The sequence below is a fragment of the Tachypleus tridentatus genome, chromosome 2, assembly GCF_004210375.1.
Source record: "Tachypleus tridentatus isolate NWPU-2018 chromosome 2, ASM421037v1, whole genome shotgun sequence".
Taxonomy (NCBI): Eukaryota; Metazoa; Arthropoda; class Merostomata; order Xiphosura; family Limulidae; genus Tachypleus; species Tachypleus tridentatus.
The window spans coordinates 111594676-111618895 of record NC_134826.1 but is presented as its reverse complement, the minus strand read 5'-3'; the positions used below and the strand labels follow the sequence as shown (position 1 = coordinate 111618895).

Below are 24220 nucleotides of genomic sequence, written 5' to 3'. Positions count from 1 at the left end.
AATGATCCAATACAAGAGTTTGTTGTATTCTATTTTTTATCAAAACTAAAACCAGAGTGAATGAAACTATCAGCAACACCCAAACCACACACTCATAACTGAGTAGTGGAATATGATCATTCTGAAAATGCAACCAACAGCCACAAAGTGCAAAGCATGATATCTGCCTCACTTTGTACAAAGATGTGAACCATGGTTTCTCACATCAATAGTACAGCATACTAACTACTAAACAACCCCAACACAGAAAATAAGGATTTTTCATCTTCAAGTCAAAAAAGTGTCTCTGACTCTGAAAAAAATAAAAAAAGCAAAAGAAATACTATGCCAAGTCCAATATATTTTTTTTATATTTATATATATATATATAAACTGGACATTACTGCACAAGTTTGTACTATACCTTTAAAATTTGAGAGCAATCACCCACCAGTCCAAATAATGATTAAAGCTGTAGGACAAATAAGCTAATACCATAACAAATCATACCTCAAAACATTTTTTTCACACTTACCTGACACTTTGCACCTATGATGATTACGTGGCTCCAAAACATAACCTTCAACACATTCACACTTATAACTGCCTTTGGTATTCACACATCTTTGTGAGCAGGATCCCTGTATTGCACACTCATTGATATCTAGTGGGAAGTAAAACACCTTTAAATTTTTAAAATTACAAAACATTTTTAAGCTGCTTTTACAAACTTGTAATTATTATAAAAGTCTTAGTATATCATGTTTACCTTCACAGGTTTTATTATCTACAAGTTTATAGCCTTCATAGCAAGAACAGCGGAAACCAGCAGCCATGTTGATACACTTTTGAGAACATCCTCCATTATTATCTTCACATCCATTACGATCTAAAATAACAAGACAAAAAGATTGTATACTAATAAAATAAGTTATAGTAAAATCAACATTACTAAAAATTAAGTTGTGTTTCTCACAATTTGAAACTGGCAAATAAAGTTTTATGACAAACTTTACGTTTCAAAACAGCTGATGGAACTTTTACATTTTCACAGTGGTTTATATTCTTCTTTTATACAAGTCCCTTAAATATTTTCTTAATCCTATGATAATGTTACCATTATTAAATCCTTTTATGTACATGTAATTAAATTACATCAAAAATTTAATTAAGGTAGAAATGCTCAAGTTCAACAAAAAGTTCATATTTTGTGTGTCCCTCTTTTGTTTTAATAACTAGTCTTTCAGGCATTATTACAACATATTTAATCAAAGTGTCTGTTGGGATTTTATTCCAAATGCCTTTTAATACATTCCCATAAAATTTCTTTGGTAGGAGCTTTTGATTTATCAAGATTTTGATCTACCAACTCCCAGATAAGTTCAATTAAGTTGAGCTCAGAGTTTATGGGGGCCATTGCATCATTTCAATGACTCCAGCAGCTACTTTCTCATCCAAGTAAGTTCTGCTTAGGTTGAATGAGTGTTTGAATTATTATCTTTTTGGCAGTAGAATCCTTTACCAATAATCTGCAAACCACTGGGTATATCATGACAGATCAGTAACTAATAGTACCTGCACTGTTCCATTATTCCTTCTGTTTTGCAAATATCTCCTGCTGTCTCAGCAGAAAAACACCCCAAAACTATCACCTTGCCTTCATCATTCTTCATGGTGGGTGTTATGCATTGAAGTATCTTTTACCTTTCTTCCACAACATATTCAAACTATTCTTTGAACCATACATTTCAAACTTGAACTCATCCATCCATAATGCCCTTTTCCAGTCATCAACAGTCCAGTTTTGTACTTTCTAGCAAATTTCAACTTTTGACAATATTTGAAGATAAAAGAAAAGGTTTTTTTTAACTACTAAACCAATAAATATTTCATACTCAATTAGTTTTCTTGATACTTTAGATCTGGACACTTTGACATTTGGTACAAAGTCATTTATCACATGCTTGAAATCACAGCAGCCTTTCTTCTGTCCCAAAGGCTGTAAACACAAAGATCATTAACATCAGTATCATTAAGCTCAGGTGTTCTGCACTTTCCTTTCCAATTTTTAAATTTACCTGTCTGAGTTTCAGAATCAAGGGTATACTTGATAATGTTTGGGAAGCATCAAATTTGCAGTAATTTGTCAGAAACCCCACGACAGAGCATCATGTAAAGAATTTATGTAAATTTTCTGCTCTACTAAGAATTCTTTATGCTTGTTTGCATGGCAACAAATCTTAAGATATTGTGGTAAATACATTTTTTCATCTAGGTTTATTTGTGAAGTGCTATTAAATTGATTTCTTCTAGCATATACCAGTAAAATATGCTAGTTCCTTCCCAGTTTATTTCTTTAAAGTTAACACAAAACAGTTATATCAGACCCTAAATTTGATCAGTATGTTTATTCAAGCCATTATAACATGCCCTTGATACAAGTATATGGAAATTCTAGGAAATGAACAAGTATTCTCATCCTAGATTATTCAAGTGTCAATAGGGATCAGTGAAGCATTGCCACAGTATTGAAATTTATATTTTGTAATGGCAAGGAAGAACTAGCTCCACAAAGTGGAAATAATGACAAAATATACTCTTGTCCTAATACTTTTGCACAGTACCATATAAATGTATTTTAATGAAATTATTAAGCAAATACTAATTGAGTTCTATATTAGATATTTTAGTCCTTTACTTCTAAAGAAACCTGTAAAAAACAAAACTTCAGTACGAATCACGAACACAATTAATTATCTCAACTTTAAGTGCTCATACAGAAGAAACAAGTGCAAGAACATAGTCTGCCTTCCTTCTGATGATCAAAGTACAACCCTGAAGTTCTTTAGAAGTAATTTGAGTACTTTCATGAACTAGTCACACAAAATCCTGATGCAAAAACTTCCAGAGTCAAAGATAAGCCACACCTACTTATAAGGTAAACCCTCTCTTGTTAAGTGAATTTTAAATTGAATGGTATGCTTATAACCAACAGAAATAGCAGATTTCATGCTAATTTTTGAACTTGACCAAGAAACATTTACAGCATACAAGTAAGAATATGCAAAGTAAAAAAAGGTTAGTCTACTGTTTAGACAGGTAGACCTAACACTTTGTTTTATACTTAGATTGATACAATTAAACTGTATTTTGGTTTTATTTTTATATTTCAGCAAATTATGTATCATTTGAACTCTAAAATTCACATTTGAAAGGTTTAATAATTTTGCTTTTGCCTAGTTAGCTTGCTTTTGAATGTTTATAAAAATAAAAGTGTGCACACACATCATTTTGCAATCAGCAAATGTGTCTGAGCCCCAAGTCTGCTCATGATAAGTCGAGAGCATTGGTTGACATATTGACATACATAAACTGGAAAGAAAATAAAACATTAAAAATAAATTAAGTGAAAAGATAAAGATGTAGGTTATGCACATGACCCAAAGAAGATATTTTAAAACTATTTGATGAAGATAAGTGCATACTTTGATTTCATAAAATTTTCAATGGATGGTACACGATTATAAAAAGCTAGAATTTATATGATAAAGATACTGGAAAATAAAAAATAAACATTTAACTTAAAAAACTTTAGATATTTATTTCAGAGATTCTGGAGATTATGCAAATGAAATGCAAAAACTGTAGTATAATAAACAGTAATTTTATACTTAAAAGTCACCTTACAAGTGAACTAGTTATTCAGAGTGAGTGCATTACAACTACATTAAATAACTTTTTTTGCTTGTTTTAATACTAAAACAGCAGAAAAAATACAAATTAAATATTTAATTTTATGGAACTACCTACTTTTAGAAAAGTTCATGTCAAGCTACAATGTTTTATCTATTAGTTTCATGTTTGTAAAAATATTTCACAAGAGTTACAAAATCTATTTGGACAACAGTCAGGGGGTTAAAAATAAAACTTCCCACACTATAATGGAAAAGTGAAACAGAATAGCATTTGTATAACATGAGAATCCTGAGAATAAACACCACAGAAGGAAAATTTCTTTGTATCTAAATACATTACATCAATAATCCACTTTTAATTTTCTAAAAAAATGTTGTAACAAATACATATTTCCTAAGACGGTAAAACTTGGCAGTAAGCAAGTAAAAAATACACTAAGTTTATAGGTAACATTTTGTAAATATACACACATTTCATTTACTGTAGGTAACTAATTTTGTGGAAAATTTGATGGGAATGCCAAGTTGATATAATGTAACATTTTAAAACACCATTGAGGTACATTTACAGAATTAGTGTTAAAATTTGTATGTGTACTATAAACTTAAAAAGAAAAAAAAAATTATAAAATAAATTATACCATTGTAGGTTTAAGGGCAATGAATTCTAAATTTTGGTTTTACAAGCATTCAGAAATTATATGTCAAATTTTACTGAAAAACAAAAAAAATATGTTTGAAATGTATTTAGGATGTCTGAGGGATTACACACAAAGGAAGTTTCAGATTTCTAAAATATGAAAAAATATTTCTAGTTTTAACAAGAAAATTATTTTGCACTGACTATTCAAACAAATATTCAATACATTTATAGACAAATCTATTTTATTACAAATATTTCACTAAAAAAAATATGAATTTTGTATGTTAAAGACTTATAATACTAAGTGAGATAATGCTGAGGTTTGAAAAGATATGCACACTATACTGAAAGTTAGAAGTATCAAATTTGCAAAGGCTTTAAAACGAATAAAAAGAGGTCATGTGGTCCCATGTTAAAACCAAAATAAAATTTAGTGTTTATTGCACTATTTACATTTACATACATTTAAAATAACTATGATGCATTCATAAAATAATGTATACTTTTTCTCTGCAAAATAATACTATTAATACAAAAATTCTAAGTTTGTATGTTTAAGTTCTATAGCATAAACTTACTGCACAAATGGTCAGATTCATCCTCCCAATCCCCACAGTCATTCTTGTTATTACATACTAAATTTATAGGAATGCAATGATGATCACCACAGTCAAATTGAGTCTCTGGGTCACATGACTTGTGTAACACTAGAAAACAAATCAGATTTTTTCACACTATCTTGATCAAACAAATTCTTTTGACTAGTTACCTTTTCTTAAAACATTGATTATTTAAATAGTTTTAATCTCTTCCATAAAAAGTTTCACAAGTATATTCATACATTATGGAAGGTAAAACAAGCATTAATAATTCCTAAGATTCTTTGGAGATAAAATACCCTGCTAACAAACTATTTTAAAATAAAAAGTGGGTCCTAACTTACATAATCTTATACTTCTAATACTCTGTTTTGTTTATAAGAGGGTAGAAATTCTATACAATTAAAATTAATTTTTTTCTTTTTTTTTTTTTACAGTTAACACTTTTCAAGTAAACTTGGTATATTTACAATTTTCATTGTAATTCATACATGACAATACTTCAGATACATAAATATTAAGAGCTGTGAGATCTTTATCAACTCCTACAAATAAAGCAAGCAAATGAAATGCATATATACAATTGAAATAAATATGTACAATTGTTTTTTCATATAAAAAGAAAATATTATAGATACTCAATTAAATACCAAAGCTTGAGTGTGATGTAAAATGACTAACCTGGACAATTCTCCTCATCTGATCCATCAGAGCATTCATTTTCTCCATTACATTGTAAATGTCCAGGAATACAGTGATGGTTCTTACACTGAAACTGGTCAGGTCGACATGTAATTGTGCCTTTAAAGTTTAGAAAAACATAATAAAGTTTAGATAAAACACTTCTATTTTTAATAAGGTCAGTTATGAAATTTTATTAATGCTAAATTAAAAAAAGTCAACTATTAGATCTTAAAACACATTCCCAGAAACCATACAAAATGACTGCTGAACATTGACTACTACTGACTTCATTAAAAACAAAAATTTACTTATATCAAGGCCTACTAGCAACAAAATTTATTCTTAAATTCTAGAACAGGGTGCACTGATCTGACATCTGTGTAGTTATACAGCATTTCAAAGAACAAAAACTACTGAATGAAGCTGTTTTAAACTTGAGATTGATTTTCTACAGATTATGTAGTTTCTATGAAGAAAAGTATTTTATAAATACAGAATTTGCATTAATTGTCAGTTTTAGAAATTTAAAAATGTCTGTCTTCAGGTTATCACAAAATTATAATCATAAATGCCACGTGTCAGCCAGTCTAGCTCAATTTCTATGAATTTCATTGACATTGATGACTGGTAGGAACAAAATAATATTCTGGCAACCTGCAAAAATTTCATGGATGAGCAAATAATGGTAGAGTTCTTCATAAAAGCAATCACAAATGCAATTCAAACCAAAGAGAGGGAAGACAAAAAAAGATGCCAGCTCATCAATCAACCTTACATCAGATGCAAAGTTCTATGAACATCTCAGGTGGATTATTTATGTCTAACCAACAAAACCTAACAGTCATCTGTGGTTAAAGAATGCCTATCATGCAGCAGAGGATGGCAAACAACTGAAACTGAGCAAGACCTTTAAGAACTCTTAGGGTGTATATTGTTTGTTTTTGTATACTATATCTTAAATTGGTAATCAAATAAAATTAACCAAACTATAAATACTTTGTATGTTTGTCTTAATAGCTAAAAATAAAAGATGAAAGGATGGGCTTAAACTGGCTAAACTACAATTTGAACATGTACCAGATCCTGCACAAAAAAAAAAACACCCAAAGAATCAGTCGACACCTATGTTTGTGCAAATAAAGTTAGTTTCCAAGCAACAATTTCTCCAAAACATGCAAATTATTATCTAGAACTATAATAACCCAATTTTTTTGATAAAACTTCAGTGGGTAAGAAAAACCACAAATAATGAACAGCTGGATAATTGCATCAGTAGCATAATAAAAGTTTGTTTTGCTTTTAACCACACCAATATTAGAAGCTAACTATAACTGTTACATAGAGGATTTAAGTTTTAACCTGTTTTCTTATTTACTTTGGTTTCCCCAGACAATCACTATTGGCATATTTAAAAAAACTTTCTACAAATGTTTTAAAAAAATAACCCCAACATTTCATATTTGCTGAATTCCTGATGTTAAAATGTGTTTTTTTTAAATATGCAATAATCCCCCAATGACTGTTTAAATAAATTTAATTGATAATCAAAAAAAATATGTACAATCACTAATAATGGTAGTAGTGTTTTTATTCAGAATGACTGCAATTATGATTAAGTGCATGCTGCTTCAAAAAGTATATTCAGTAAATACAGACTGATCAAAATATTTAGCCACTGCCTACCACACATTCACTACAGCTAACTAAGCTTATTGGATATTTTCTGTAGCTTACAAAACACAATTTAACACACAAAAAATTTCACAAATAATCTTTAATTACACTAAAAACATGTTCACATTTCTGAAGTTTGTTCCCAAATCTTCAAGCATTCCTATTCAATGCCTTTAACACACCTAGCAACTTTCCAATGTAAAACCATAAACTACACCACCAATTGCTTATTTATTCCAATTATATTCAAAATTTTTTTAATACTTTTCCAAGGCTGTGTTTAATTATCAAATGATTAAGCCATTTGATGTGACGTCATAAAAGGAAGGCAGCCAAACAGAAGAAAACAGAAAATGACAAGGTAATGCTTAAAAATCAAAAATGGATAATATAAACGAGCAACAATTTCTTACAAGAAATAAAACTATGAAAAACCAAAAACTACAAGCCAAACAAATCTTAAAAATAATGAAAACCAATGACCCTTAAAAACCTAAAAATTGATTAATGTGGACCATGTTAACCACTAACAGTAACGCTGTCCTAGCATCATGGGTAAAAACTCGGAAAAAATACGTTGAAAATGATGCTGCCACTTGCAGCCGTAACAATGGCATGGAAGCAAGAGTCTCAAAATCTATATTAGCAGATCAGTCCAACAAAAACAAAACAAGTAAACAACTGACCAATGTATAGCTTACACAAGATAATTCCCTCTGATCCTTATGTAAGCGATACAAAGAACAATACAAGGTTTGATTTGGAAAAGTTTACAAATTTATTCACCACAAATCAACTACAAACTGGCACGAAATTGCCTTGATTACCTCACCATAATCCAAATACGAGACAAGCACAGCTGTGACAACACTAACAGATGAACAGTATAACTTCATATGATCCTTATGAAAACTAGACAGACAGGGACTGATCTCAAAACTATTTTGTGCTTGTCCAGTTTTCATATTATAACATTTAATATAGTATGCGTGTCCTCACAAAATTTTGCAGGTTATTAGTAAAGATTACAAGGCTTTCATACACAGAATTATAAGATTTCTTAAGTAAAATTTAGCTTGTACATTTTTTTTTAATCTTACTATCCCTCATGCAGAATAATCTTAAGATTCAAATTACCTTTGTGTATCACGAAATTGTAAAATTTTGCACTAAAATACCTATACACTCCTAATAATCTTCAGGTAATTATCATACATTTTGTAAAAAAGCTTTGTTTTTTATCTGTTGTTTTCATGATTGTATCTTTGTACAGGTTTCACTGACTTAACCAAACACATACAAACAAAGATTTAGAAAATAAATATAAATTACACTTTTTTCTTGATTTAGGATAATAAAAAATTATAACAAGAAACCACAAATGAAAGAGCTTAAATCTCAAAACATTATATCTATTTTTTTTTTTATTTCATTGATCTCTCAGCTGTACCAAGCTAACATTACACATTGTAATGATGCAACATGTGCAATTATGTTAATGTACACAATATAAAACTTGCCTTTACAAAGCAACCTGTCTTCAGTTTCTTTTAATAAACCAGTATTTGTAAGATATAGTCACATTTCAGCTACAATACATTGCATATGAATACATGTTATTACTATTTACAACTAAGTTCTTAAATTTGTTATTTTTCTTAAAATGTAGAACAGTAAATACAAAAATATATAAAACAATGATTCCTACCACTTACAACTGAAAAGAGCTTTTTACTTGGTTGCTTGCCTGTAATGCCATGTGTTGCTTACTACACCTTACTAAATTTTGCATATAAAAGATGTAAACCAAAACTAGATTTTATATACCTGCATCTTGAAACTACAAATTACTCTATCAATAATGCAGAATTCTACTGTACTTTATCAAACTTACTACTGAGATTTGAAACAAAAAATCATGGCAACTTTCCATCTTCGGAAGGCTGAGAAAATCAATTGAAGTAATTCAGAGTTTTTAATTGGTTATATAGCTTCGAGAGTGAAGCAGGTGTACACAAGGAATTATTTCTAAAAATAGAAATAACAAAACAGAAAAAGTTGGAGGCTTCCATTTCATATTCTATCTTCTCAATATTGGTAATTCAAGATTCTAATTTGTAAAAAGCTACTGACTTGGTGTTTGGTCATGATAAACATCTAATTTAAATCCAAGTTGCATTCAACATATTACATAACAAAAATCAATATTTGTGTTTTTTTTTAATTTACTTTTAGTTTAATTACTTAAGTAATATATACATATTGCTATAACTTTAATAATAACAATAATAATCTATAATTTAATTCTAAACTCACTGAAATAAATTTGTAAGATAACAGTTCAATATAATGTTGAATGTAAATCTAAAAATATGATTGTCCCTTTGACCACTGGCTAAAGGAAAACCTGAAGTATTAGCATTAATGTCATCCAAATTAGAATGCAAACCTTAACAGTTCCACTGAAGCAAAATGGCATTTAGAATGAAGAGAACTAGATATAGAACATTTTTGTTTGCAACCATAATGACTTTCTTCAGTATAAAGTGATCCTTTAATCTCCCCAGAACTTGATCAGGTCAACTGAGCTATACCTTACCTTGAAATTCCCTGTACTGACAGCAGAGTTGATTGATTGATTGATTTAGTGTTTTATGGCACAAAGTAGCAAGGCTATCTGCACCAGACATTCGGTAAAAATGTAAAAAAAATAAAAAAATAATAAATAAATGTAGTAATAGACATAAATGGAAATGAAGGTAAAACAAAAAAGTATAAAACCAATGTTGACACCTAGTCTACAATGTTAAGATAGAAGGCAGAGTATAAGAAATTGTAAGGTATTTACTCTAGCAAAAAGGTAATGATCATAACCCGCCAGGAAGACTAACAGGTAAGTTCAAGAACCACCGTCAGTCACCTGAAGTTGGTCTTTCCAGTCCTGGTTCTGGGTTATGTGTCATAGCAACCAGTATCAAAATGTAAAAGAATAGAAGCTTTAAAAGATACATAGCAAAATTGTAACAATGAGTAGCCAAATGTCCAGTAAAAAGATAAAGTCAAGTAAATGGAGTAAAATTTGTAAAAGTAAATGAAGGTAAAAACAGCAATTAAAAAAGAAAATGGTATAAAAACCAATGTTGACATCCAGTCAACAAAGTTGTAAAGAACTACCTGTAGCAGAATGGTAATGATCATAACCTGCCAGGAAGACTAACAGGTAAGTATAAAAACCACCGTCAGTCACCTGAAGTTGGTCTTTCCAGTCCTGGTTCTGGGTTATGAGTCAATATGGCCAGTACTAAAAAGTTAACTAGTAAAAACTTGAAATGATATGCAGCAAAAGTATAATAACAACTTGCTAGGACGACTAACAAGTAGTTCAAACAGATAGTTCAAACAGTAGCGTTAGTCACCTGAAGTTGGCCTTTCCAGTCCTGGTGTCAAGTTATTTAATGTTCTGGCCATTGTCCAATGTCAAATTGAAGGAGAGAAATTAAAACTGTAAAAAAGGAACCACAATTAAAAAGGTGTAATGAATAAATATGCAACACTTAAATGAGATTAAAAAGATTAATGGCCATTAAAAAATTAAAAACATAATCAAGGTGGACAGAGTCACCATCACCAATAACTCTGTCCAATGTTACAGACTGACCTTGGGAAATAATATGTTTAAAATATTGCCGTTGTTGAGAATTGTAACGATGGCAAGAAAGTAAAACGTGGCTGATAGTGATTTGAGTGTTACACAAACTACACATTGGTGCATCAGTTCCAGATAAAAGAAAATGATGAGTTAAAAAACTGTGACCAATGTGTAGCCTACTGAGAACAACTTCCTCCTTCCAAACTTTACGGAAGCTAGATGGCCAAAGTCCAATTTTGGGTTTGATTTGAAAAAGTTTGTTGTCACGTTGCTTACTCCAAGTGGACTGCCAGCTGGCACGGAGCCAAGCCTTGGAGACAACACCATAGTCCATGTATGGAATAGGCATAGGAGTGATGGTGCTGAAGCAGACATATTTAGCTGCCATGTCTGCAAGCTCGTTCCCGCGAATACCAACATGGCCTGGTATCCAGAAAAACTGGATTGAAGTAGCTGCTAATGAGAAATGGGCCAGTCGGTTTCGAACATCAGCGAGAATAGGATGTGAGCTAACGTGTAGCGATTCCAAGGCAAGTATAGAACTAAGCAAATCAGTATAAATAGTGCAGTTGGAGTACTGCTCAGCTGCAATATGATCCAGGGCAAGAGATATGGCATACAGTTCAGCAGTGAACACAGAAGCTGTAGAATGGATTCTGTGCGCAACTACTGACCCATAGCAAACCATAGCAGAGCCCACTGAATTACCTAATTTGGAACCATCTGTATAAATGGGAACTAAATGATTGTTTGAAAGATATTTATTGAATAAAATACGGTACTTCCAATCTGGAGTATCTGCCTTTTTTAGGTGACTGAAAGAAAGGTCACATTTCGGGGCTGTAATAAGCCATGCTGGGATGGGCCAACCTGTGGAATCTGCAATGTTATCCAAGGACAGACCCAATTCATCCAATTGTGCCCGGATGCAAAGGCCAAACGGAGCAATGACAGATCGTCTGTTCTGAAAAAGTACTGCCCGACGAGGAAGGAAAACACATTTCCAGGTGGGATGCTTTGGTAAGGAATGAAGTTTCGAAGTATATTGTAAAGATAGTTGCAAACAGCGAAGGTGTAGAGAAGGTTCATGAGATTCAATGTATATACTTTGAACTGGAGAGGTACGGAAAGCCCCAGTGCAGAGTCGAAGTCCTTGGTGATGAATGGGGTCCAGCATCTTTAAGGCCGAGGGTCTGGCAGAGCCATAGACCATTGATCCATAATCGAGTTTCGATCTAATAAGAGCACGATATACCTTTAACACTGAACAGCGATCTGTCCCCCAACTGGTAGAAGAGAGAACACGGAGGATGTTCAGTGCTCTTGTGCATTTGACCCGAAGCTGCTTTAAGTGTGGTACAAAGGTCAGTTTACGATCAAAGACAAGCCCCAAGAACTTGGTCTCCGGGACCACATGCAGCACAACTTCACCGATACGTAGTTCAGAATTAGTGTGAATACCCCTTTGGCAGCAAAAGTGCATGCATACAGTTTTGGAGAGAGAGAAATTAAAGCCGTTCGCCTGAGTCCACTTCCGTACACAATTGAGAGCGGTTTGTAGTTGCCGCTCAATATATCTCATGTTCGACGACTGATATGAGATGTGAAAGTCGTCGACATACAGCCCATTCACAACAGTGAGAGGGAGTTGTTCAGTGATGGCATTTATCTTTATACTGAAGAGTGTAACAGTCAATACACAGCCTTGAGGGACTCCAAGTTCGTGTACAAAAGAACGGGAAAGTGTCGAACCTACACGAACTTGGAATCTCCTGTCCATTAAAAAATTTTTAATAAACATGAGTAGATGGCCACATAACTCATATGTATGGAGGTCTCGCAAAATGCCATACCTCCATGTTGTGTCGTAAACCTTCTCTATGTCAAAGAATATTGATACAAGATGTTGGCGGTTGAGAAAGCTTTCTCTGATAGATGTTTCAAGATGAATTAGGTGGTCTGTGGTGGAGTGCTGTCGACGGAACCCACACTGGGTGGGCGAGAGGAGGTTGTTTGATTCAAGGAACCAAACAAGACAAGCATTAACCATCCTTTCTAATGTCTTACAGAGACAGCTCGTCAAAGCAATTGGACGGTAGTTTGAAGGAATCTTGGGATCTTTCCCTGGCTTAGAGAAAGGTAAAATAATAGCCTGGCACCAGGCATCAGGAAAAACATTCTCCTGCCAGATCCAGTTGAAAACAATCAGAAGGACATCAAGAGAAGCAGGAGATAGATGGTGCAGCATGTCATAATGAATATCATCAGGTCCAACAGACGTACTGGCAGACCGATGAAGGGACATTTTTAGTTCCACCAGGGTAAAGGGACAATTATAGTCAAAGAAACAGTCAGTTCGAAAGGAAAGAGGTGATCGCTCTGCCAGAGTCTTGATGGCCAGGAAGGTGGAGGAACAAGCAGAAGTGCTAGATACCCGGCAAAAGCTTTCACCTAGTGTTAGCGATGTTCCGAAGTCACCTCCTGACCAGAGAGTAAGATCGAAAGGGGGACAGAATTGTAGTGCCCATTAACCTTTCGAATCCTGTCCCACATGATCTTGGAACTAGTGGTAGAAGATATGCTGGTTGTGAACTTAATCCAAGATTCCTTCTGGCTTTGACGTCTTAACCACCTAGCATGTGCACGGGCCCGTTGGAAAGCAACCCGGTTTGAAAGTGTGGGATATCTACGAAAAGTATCCCAGGCCCGCTTTTGAGCCTTCCGTGCTAAGTGGCAAGCAGGAATCCACCACTAAATAGGTATATCCCTAATTGCCTTTGAATTCAAGAGGAGTTCACTGTGTTGGGATGTGGATGTTTCAACCAATATGTCACCAGATCAAAGTTTCTTTACTGACTTTGGAGAGCCAGCAAGTCCCTCTAGTCCCTTTTGAATAAAAAAAAAAAGGGAACATTTGCCCTAAAGGTTTTTCCGAAAGAGAATGTAATATAAGAAAATGAGGTACGTGTGTTACTGATGTTGAAGATTGCTGTTCTGAGTATTCAAGACGTGGTCGCTTAACCATTCACTGTTTTTTCAAAATTTTATTTAAATTTTTTTAAAGGATCCATAGGAAAAAGAAAAAATGTCGGTACCCACTGACCCCACCCACCATGGAGCCCCACAAGGTGATGCACTACAAAGTCACGCAAGGACAATGCAGCAACGCCAGGGTTTCGTAAGCACTACACCCAAACACCAGCATCAGGCACAATGTCCACAACACCCGTTGAAAACTTCCAACACTGATACTTGGTTGACTCTAGCCCAAGTGGACCAACCGATTGACTCAAGGGGAGCCACCCAAAGGCTGCCCGTCTACAGGAATTCGAGGCAAAAGTGGTGTGTTAGGGTTGGACCCCTCAACCACCAGGATCCTCTCCTCCCCTTCACGGGTCGCCACACACGGCAAACACGTGGGTGGATGTTTAGATCCCAGAGAAGGTAACCAGATAGAACAGAACCTTCCCTGGGAGGTCCCCTCACCACGTACAGGAATCCACACCGAGGGGGACAGCAGAGATGCCAACCATTAAAATTTGGTGTATTCATTATGACTATATGCTCATACAGACAAATATTACTTGTTGCAACTCCCAAATTATTATATATTATATAGGCCTATACAATAAAGTGATAAATTGTTCCCCCAGGGCTTGAAAGGGGTGAAAAGAAAATTTCTAATGAGATACAAATAAATTTTGATAATAAGACAGTCCAAATGGCTACTTGCAATAATCATGTTTGTGCTTGAAATAATAAAAAAAAATTTGTATCTCCGACGTCTACCAATAGTTTGAGTATAAGTGCTTCTTCATACTGGGTACATGTGGGAATCCATAGTTACGTCATCAGTGCTTGTCAGCCAATCAGCACTCGCGTAGATGGGTATTTCTTGTTTTCTAAGCAGCATAGAAACAACTGCGATTGTTCACAAGATGGAAAAACAGAGGCCTTGTTCACCAAATTGTTTTGTTTATGGCAAATCTAAAAGGACTAAAACTGTTAATCAAAAATTAGGAAAGAGTATAGTGCAAAATATTTGGTCATTGCATCAAAAGTCAGTGACAGTCATGCGTTTTGTACAGTTTGTCACATCGATTTTTCTGTGGCACATGGTGGGATAAGCGATTGTTTTAGAAATACAAAATCAGCATATCACCAACGAAAGGCTGAGGCGAAGACAAAACGATGCAGATAATGATATTTATGAGTAAGAATTCAGAATATGAAACCATAAATGCAGAAGTGATGTTCACGCAATTCGTCATTGCTCATAATTTACCCCGAGCTGTAGCAGATCATGCAGGATATCTATTCAGAAAAATGTTCCCAGACTGTGATATTGCAAAAAAATATGGCTGTGCTAGAACCAAAACTACAGCCATTGTACAAATGTTGGGTTGTGAAGATGACAAAATGATTTCAAGCACACTTATTAACAGTGTTTACACTTTAGCCACAGATGGATCCAAAGAAATGGATGACCCAAAACTGCATCCAGTGGTTGTACGAGATCTGTACAGGCTATGTCTACAATCATTACGCTCAGTCATTTGAAATAGTTGGCATCTCTGTGACAGATGCACGTGAATGTGGCAATGTAAATGTCAGGAGAACACTGAGAGGCTGCAAGTTTCAATTTTTAGAAGTGGAGAAATGTTACTGGTTTCTGCTGTACAACGATTTCTGATTTGAGGATGTTCTTTAAATCCTTCTCAATGATAACTTCTCATGTGGAATTCAAAGAAGCACTGAGAGTAATTTCAAAAGATATATTCTCAGTGGCTATCAGCCTCAGGAGGAGTTCACTATGATTTGGTGTAGATTTTTCCAACATGTCCCCAAAAAGCAACTGTTTGATGGGCTAAGGAGAACCAGGAACTCCCTCTAATCCCTTCTGAATGTATAAAGGAAACATCTAAAGATTTGTCAAATAAAGAATGTAGAATTTAAAAGACAGGTACAGGAAAAGTTGGAAGAGGTGACTGCAGAATAGTTTTCCCATACATGATTGCTTACCAATTAACAAGTTACATCCCACCCCCCAAATTTTTTTAAATCAGTAGTGGGGTTATCCATAACAAAATGATTCAGTACCCATTTACCCACCCCTTATAAAGTGCTACAAGGGGATGCCTTACAATATGAAACATGAAAACTGCAGCCATCTCAGCATTTTGGTGGCACCATAACCAAACACAAGCATCACACGATATCCACAACACCTGGTACTCAGTTGACCCTAGTCCAACAGGATTAGCTAACTGATGTCAAGGGAGTTATCCCAATAGCACTTATTTACAGGAATTTAGTGCCAAATTGGAGACTGCAATGCCCCTAACATCCCTCAACCACCAGGATCCTCTCCTCCCCCCTTTCACAGGATGCCAAACACAAGTATATGGGTGGATCTTTGGAAACTAGAAGAGGTAAACTGAGGTAAGACAGAACCTTCTCCAAAGGGTCTCCTCACCATGTACTAGGATCCACCACCTCATGGAAAGCTTTCTTCAAAGCATGCATAAACACATTATTCTAACCTTTATTTATAAATTACTTTTAAATTAAGAAATTAACTCATACATATCATTAAAGTTTCAATTATAATTTACAGTTTGGTTCCAAAGTTTCTGACAGAAATTCATAAAATATCAGATTAATAAAATTTAACACAAGTCAAACTATAACATGGCCTCAACCCATCACAAAAGGGAAAAAACAAAACATGTTAAAGAATGTCTACTGAATATTTTCAACAATATTTGTAATTCAATGGTGAGATTTTGTCATTACTAAGGCAAGTACTGACAGGTGCCAAGAATCTACATATTTCAATGTAGTACTTCGTTTTTTCTCCTGCGTGTGAGAGTGTGTGCACATGTGCGTGTGTGTAAAGGTGAGCTAAACAAAACTCAAATCTAGAACACTTCTGAACTCTTAGAAATCTAGAATTTTCTTAATCTCAAGTCCAAACAATTCTATTTCTTGGATTTTAAAGAGATTCAGCATTATTTATGACTCATTACAGCTTAACTATTTGAAATGGCTAGACTACAGGCTTATGATTCAGCAAATAAACTCTGCTTATTCATGGAATTGCTCACAGCTTGAATCATTTTTAAAAAGTTCAAATCTTACCATTTTGAATAAAATGTTTTACAAAATAAGTGCCTCTATTCTGAAGGAACATTTCTCTAATAAACATATTTCTAATATTTTACTGACGAGAATATTTGTCTAATGAACTCTCATGAAGTTTTATGATCTTAAATAAGATATGCAATGGAGATTATGATAAAATTAGCAGGTAGTGAAGTAACCTAGTAAAGAAAAGACCAGTAGTGAGCTGCCTGGTATTGAAATTAGTCCGAGAATGAAATATTCACAAGCATAGCCGAGAAAAATTTTTTCTTTACCTAATCTAACCTAAAAGTTTTCTAACATTTACCTTTTAGTTACTTTTATAATGATAAATATCAGTTTTATTTGGTCTTATTTTTGTGCAAAGCTACACTAGAGCTATCTGCACTACTCATCCTTAATTTAGAAGTGTAAGGCTAGAGGAAAGACATCAGGTCATCATCACCCACAACCAGCTACTGGACTGCTCCTTTACCCACTTAGTACAAGTATATGGGAATTCTGAAAAATAAGAAGCATTCTCACCCTGACAAATTCAATTATCAACAGGGTTCCACGAAGTATCACCACAGTTGAAAAATACATTCTGTAATGGTATGGAAGAATTAACCCCCATAAGATGGAGGAAAGCTAAAATATTCTCTTGTTCTAACACTTCTGCATGGTAATGTGTATATATATACTACATTAAAATTTAGTGGTATCAAAACTATAAAGACTTTACACTGGTTCAAAGAGGTTATATGGTCAGTTAATTTGACCAAGCCCATGAAGATAGTTATATATTTTAGTATGTATGACTTATTTTGAATATTTTAAAACAAGTGGATTGGGTGCTGTCCATTTATTGGTGACATTTATCCCAAGTAATCAGACACTTACGGTAAAGAGTCCACTTCATACATTTGTTTAATAAAAAAAAAAAACACTGACAGAATCCAGTTTTAACTGAATACTTAATAAGACTAGTTATGCAATATTTTTGCTTGTGAAGTTGAAAGTTGTGCATTCAAATCAGTTTTTTCATTAGACTGAGCTTTGATGATCATGTCTTGATTTTTACATGTTGTTCAAGTGCAGTTTCATTTTTTAATTATCATGATCTACAAATTTCAATATCACATTTCTTTATTGTTCTTTTCCATGAGAATATTTTTATTTAAATGAATAAATGACTTTATTCTCCAGATTAACTTATCCACCCTGCAAAAACAAATTTTTCCAAATCAAACATTTCAATATTTTGTTTCTACATAATTCTTTCACATTACCATTTAGTAACATACCATAATTAACTTTGAACTTACAATTTTTTTCATCTGATTCATCAGGGCAGTCAGTATCTCCGTCACATTGCCAGGAAATGTGGATACAGTCTTTATGGTTAGCACACATGAACTCTCGATCTTTACATGGTGAGGCAAGGCCTTCTGTAGGACAATTTTTCTCATCAGTACTATTCACACAATCCACATCACCATCACAGCGCCAGCGATCTGGTATGCACTTCCCATTGTCACACATGAACTCCGTTGAAGAGCAGGTTACATTTGCTGGAAAGATAAAATATAAATAATGTAGCAATTTAAAAGCATAACACTGTAAAAGTATAAATGATATACTATAATAACTAATATTATTTGAAACATGTATGCATGCATATACACAGACAAATATTGGTAATTTAGGTTATTGTATCACCTCGAATACAACCACAATGACCAGCAAATTAACAGCATAATTTCTTAACAAAAGCTATTTGTTTCTTTGAAACATGTTCTAAGTATTTGCTACATTTAGCCTATAGATTACTCAAAAATCTCTATTTCACAAATAATAGCTTTCTCAAACTATAGAACCTGTGCAAGTGTTATGCACACAAGAAAATCTAACAACATCATTCTGATGTGGAATTATATTTTTTGACATAAATTTCATTCATTTTGTATGAAAAAATTAAAAATTCAAACTACTGACAATAAATTTTTCTGTTCCTTTTACTTTTAAGATGAATTATTCAGACTTCCTTTCTACATATACAAAAAAACTCAGTTTATTCTTTCTAAAGACTTGCTTATTTCTAAGTTAAAGTAAATTAGCACAGATTTTTTGAAGATAGTAATGTCAAAAATAAGAAAATTAACTTAAGTGCAATCCTTGTAATAATACCCAAACATATTCAAAATGCAAAAGAAATAAAATAGCGTGAGTTAATTTCACTATCCCCCTCTCATTATTTGTCATACAGCTATATTCTCTTAACATGAATTTTAGATTTTAAAACTAACATGCATATCAAATAATCCACTGTAATTAAATTGCATGGCTTATCTTACACATGGTATTTCAATCTCACTAGTTTCCTTTTTTAAGTACTTATCTCTTTACTGACTAATTCTTACAGTGATGCATCTTTATGTGCAAAAACATTTTTTTTACACGTTAGCAAAATCTAAACTAATAGCATCTGAAAGTAAAATAATAGACCTGAAAGTTCAGTAAAATTTTGTTCATGTAAAACCTTTTTCACTTCACAAAATAACTAAAAACAAATCATAAATACCAATGCATCTTCAGTCACAATGTTTGTGGTATATGAAAAAAAACATTCAAAAAGTTGGGTTCAGCTCAATGATTACACAAATCTCACATTAAACATAACAGTAACACTATGACACAGATGTTTCCATTTAAATAAAACATGCAAAATTGCTAAAAGCAAAATATAAATAGGTACAAACATTTAATGATTATGGTTAAAATACGAGTTGATTAAATTTTAACCTTTATGATAAAAATATTAAAGTTTGACCAAAGCTATTCTATTCTAAATGGAATCAGCAGTTCCCACAAGGTTAATCTATATTTTAAAACAAATTATTGATCAAGACTTACGACAGTTCACTTCATCACTACCATCCCCGCAGTCATCATCTTGGTCACAGACCCAACGTGATGTGATACATTTTTTGTTTAAGCAAGTAAATTCTTCTGCTGTGCAAGTTACCCCATCTTAAAAAAAATTCAGCAAGAATGAAAACAAATAAGAGGTTTCAATGCAATGGAAATTCAAAAAATTAAAGCAAAATTCATTACTTTGCTTTTTACATGAAAAGATGGACTTTGGAATTCTTTGAAAAATCCCAAGAAATATCCACTGTTTACATACATTGTTTAACACAATTAAAATTCAATCATACAGTCTAAAACATGAAAATTTGCAACAAAATGAAATTGAGTACTAAGAAATAAGATCATTCACCTTTTCTTGTACCATTAGGTAATGCAGTTTATGTTGAGGTGCTACAGGAATAGAATTACTAGATGGATGAAAACAAACCACTGTCTTCTTCACAGACAGTGAAGAATTTACCAATTCTATTTACCAATTTGCATATGGATGTGACACTGGAAGACCATCCCCATGATGAACTGGTTTCCTTGCATCTGGATATTTAACTTACTGTTTAGTTTTGCCTGAACATCCAGAAACATTAGTCATGCTGAAGTGACAGATATTAAGGTTCATACCATATCATGTAAACTGCAAATGCCATACTTCCTCTTATTATTTAGCTCTATGTCACACCATATGTGCAAACGGTATATGATATACATGTGATGCTCAATGATACCCTTTGTCACCAACTTTATATCTAAAACAGTGTTAGTAAGCTATCTTTCCTTTAAATATGATGTTTTTTCTTCATGAAACTAAAATATTTTCAACAAATCTAGCAGAAACTGAAGATATTTACATTTTTAGACACTTCTGAACACTGCAAATCAAATAAACACAATATAACCATAGAAAACCCAAATACTAAGTAGGGAAACAAACAAATGTAAAAATCAAAGAAGCCCTACTTATACAATAACAAACACCAAAATTAAACCAATATAAAGGAACACCTTTATGCAAATACCAATTAATAACCTTACATTTATTGCAACACCCTCTACAATCCTGTACCTATTTACATTCTAATAATCCCGAAAACTGTTAACCTGAAGATGACCTAAGGTCAAAACATTGTTCTCTGCTTTATTAGTAGAAATGTTAATGCCCACACCAGCCCATACATTATAGTTTAAAAGATATTAAAACACAAAGTTTTGCATAACTTATAATCATCACAGGTGATGATGCAAAGAAGAAGACTGGACTTTCTTTTTACTGTGAGAAGAGCAAGAAAAAGTGACCAATGGAATAAGTGAGAGGCATCTAACTTCTCATTTTATGCTCAGTTGAGCAACTTCTTGAATGTCCTAGCACACTAAGCCTGTGAGGGTTTTGTGACTACCAGGCAGAGCAAGAAAGCATAGGATTCAGGCAAAAGTGGTGCAATTTACTACAATTATAAAAAACCAATATATTTAGAAATTTACACCAATAATTCATACCCATTTATCAACTAACTATCCTAGTAAACTTGATTTCACAGTAAATTTATTTTGCTGGGTTAGTTGCATTGTCAAGGACATCATTACCACAAATATCAGTGTGGCCTGGTATCCAGAAAAACTGGATAGAAGTAGATATTAAAGAGAAATGGGCCCGTCGATTTTTTAATATCATCAAGAACAGGGTGTGAACTAATGTGAAGCAATTCCAGAGCCAGTATAAATAGTGCAATTTGAGTACTGCTTAGCTTCTATGTGATCCAGGGCAAGAGAAATTGGATACACTTCAGCAGTGAACACAGAAGCTGTAGATGGGATTCTGTGCACAACCACCAAACCACAGCACAGCCCATGCAGTCACCTGATTTTGAACCATCTGCATAAATAGGAAGGAAAAATGGTTCAAAAAAATGTTCAGCAAATACAGTATTTCCAATTTGTAGTATCTGGTTTTCTCAGATGAGTTAAAGATTGGTCACATTTGGGGGACTGTAAAAAGCCATGGTGGGATGGGCTGACCAATGTTATGCAAGGACAGACCCATTTCATCCAACTGCAACTGCATATAAAAGCCAAAAGGAGCAATGGCAGATTGACTGTTCTGAAAAAGCATAGCCCACCGAGGAAGGAAAACACAACCTCAAATGGGATGCTTAGATAAGGAATGAAGTTTTGAAGCATATAGTAAAAGTAGCTGCAAACATCAAAGGTGCAAAGAAAGTTCATGGGACTGTGTACAAGCTCTGAACTGGGTAAGTGCAGAAAGCACTAGTGCAGAGCCGAAGTCACTGACGATGAACAGGGTCCAGTATCTTTAAGGCTAAGGTCCTGGCAGAGCCATAGACCAGTGATCCATAGTCAAGTTTTGATTGAATAAGAGCACAATATATCTTTAGCACTGAACATCGATCCACTCCCAAAGTGATGGAAGAGAGGATGCAGAGGATGTTCAGTGCTCTTCTACATTTGACCTGTAGCTGCTTGATGTATTATATAAAGGTCAGCTTACGGTCAAAGATAAGCCCTAAGAACTTTGTCTCAGAGACCACCGACAGCAGAACTTCACCAATATGGAGACCAGGATCAGAGCGAATACCCAATTGTTGACAAAAGTGCATGCAAATGGTTTTAGAGAGAAAAGTCAAACCCATTTGCTGTAGACCACTTCAGTAGACGAATGAGGGCAGTCTGTACCTGCCGCTCAATATACCTGATGTTTGACAACTGACATGAGATGAGAGTCTTTAACATAGACAAGTGATGGCATTAATCTTTATACTGAAAAGTGTGACACTCAAAACACAGCCCTAAGGGACTCCAAGTTCTTGTAAAAAAGAATGAGAAAGTGTTGAACTCACATGAACTTGGAAAGGCCTGTCCAATAAAAAAAATTAATAAAAATGGGGAAATAGCCAAGTAACCAATATATATATATGGAGGTCTCGCAAACTGCCTTACCTCCATATTGTAGTACAAGTCTTTCAATGTTAAATATTGATACAAGATGTCATTTGAGAAAGGCTTCTCTGATCGATGTTTCAAGTCGAATCAGGTGGTCCATGGTGGAGCACTGTCATCAGAACCCACACCGAGTGGGTGACAAGAGGATGTTTGATTGGAGGATTGGTTGGTTGGTTGATTTAGTATTTCATGGCACAAAGCAGCTTGGCTATCTATGCCAAACGTCTGGTAAAAAGGTAAAAGTAAATCCAGTAAAATTCATAAAAGGAAATTAAGGTAAAACAAAACAAAGTTAAAAAATAAATAATTAAATAAATAGCATAAAACCAATATTTACATCTAGTCTACAATACCAAGAGAAAAACTACAGTAATTCAAGTTGTAAAGGACTTTCTGTAGCATGACTTTAATAATTGTAATTTGCCAGGAAAACTAACAGGTAAGTACAAAAACCATCAGGCACATGAAGTTGGCCTTTCCAGTACTGGTTTCATGTTACTTAATGTTACGGTTAGTTTCTAATTTCAAATTGAACTAGATGAATTGTGATTTTTAAAATGGGGCCACATTAAAAAGGTATAAAGTATATATGAAAAAACTTAAATGGCATTAAAAAGATAAATGGCCTTTAAAAATCTCTTCTCCATTAAAAAAAATTTAATAAAAATGTTCAAATTGCCATGTAATCCATATATATGGAAGTCTCGCAAAATGTCATACCTCCATGTTGTGTTATAAGCCTTCTCAATGTCAAAGAATACTGACACAAGATGCTGTCATTTAAGAAAGGCTTTCTCTGATTGACATTTCAAGTCGAATCAGGTGGTCCATGGTGGAGCACTATCGTCGGAATTCACACTGGGTGGGTGAGAGGGGGTTATTTGATTCGAGGAACCAAACAAGACAAGTGTGGCACAGCATCTCATAGTGTATGTCATCAGATCCAACCGATGTACTGCCAGACCAATGAAGGGGCAGTTTGAGTTCCACAAGTGTAAAGGGACGATTATAGTCCTAGGGACAATCAGCTTGAAAGGAAAGAGGTAATTGCTCTGTCTAAGTCTTGATGGCTAAAAAGATGGAAGAAGAAGCAAAAGTGCTTCATACCAGGCAAAAGCTTACCTAAAGTATTGGCAATGCTCCAGATATTAGTTATTTCCTGGACAACAGAGAGCAAGATCAAGAGAGGGACAGAATTATATAGCCCACTGACCTTTTGAATCTTGTCCCATATAACTCTGGAATTGGCAGTAGAAGATACGCTGGTTGTGAACTTCATTCAAGAGTC

The 24220-nt window shown here is 33.8% G+C and overlaps 1 protein-coding gene across 2 annotated transcripts in view; it reads right to left on the bottom strand.

Moving 5' to 3' along the window:
- LOC143244845 (low-density lipoprotein receptor-like) overlaps positions 1 to 24220 on the bottom strand; it is a 65987-nt gene that overhangs the window by 23278 nt on the left and 18489 nt on the right. For both annotated transcript variants that reach the window (XM_076490244.1, XM_076490245.1), the window contains exons 5-10: positions 19963 to 20079; positions 18375 to 18620; positions 5598 to 5717; positions 4896 to 5024; positions 749 to 868; positions 515 to 643 (exon numbers count right to left, since the gene is read on the bottom strand). In XM_076490244.1, coding sequence (XP_076346359.1) covers positions 515 to 643; positions 749 to 868; positions 4896 to 5024; positions 5598 to 5717; positions 18375 to 18620; positions 19963 to 20079 — 861 coding nt within the window. The remainder of the gene's footprint in view (positions 1 to 514; positions 644 to 748; positions 869 to 4895; positions 5025 to 5597; positions 5718 to 18374; positions 18621 to 19962; positions 20080 to 24220) is intronic.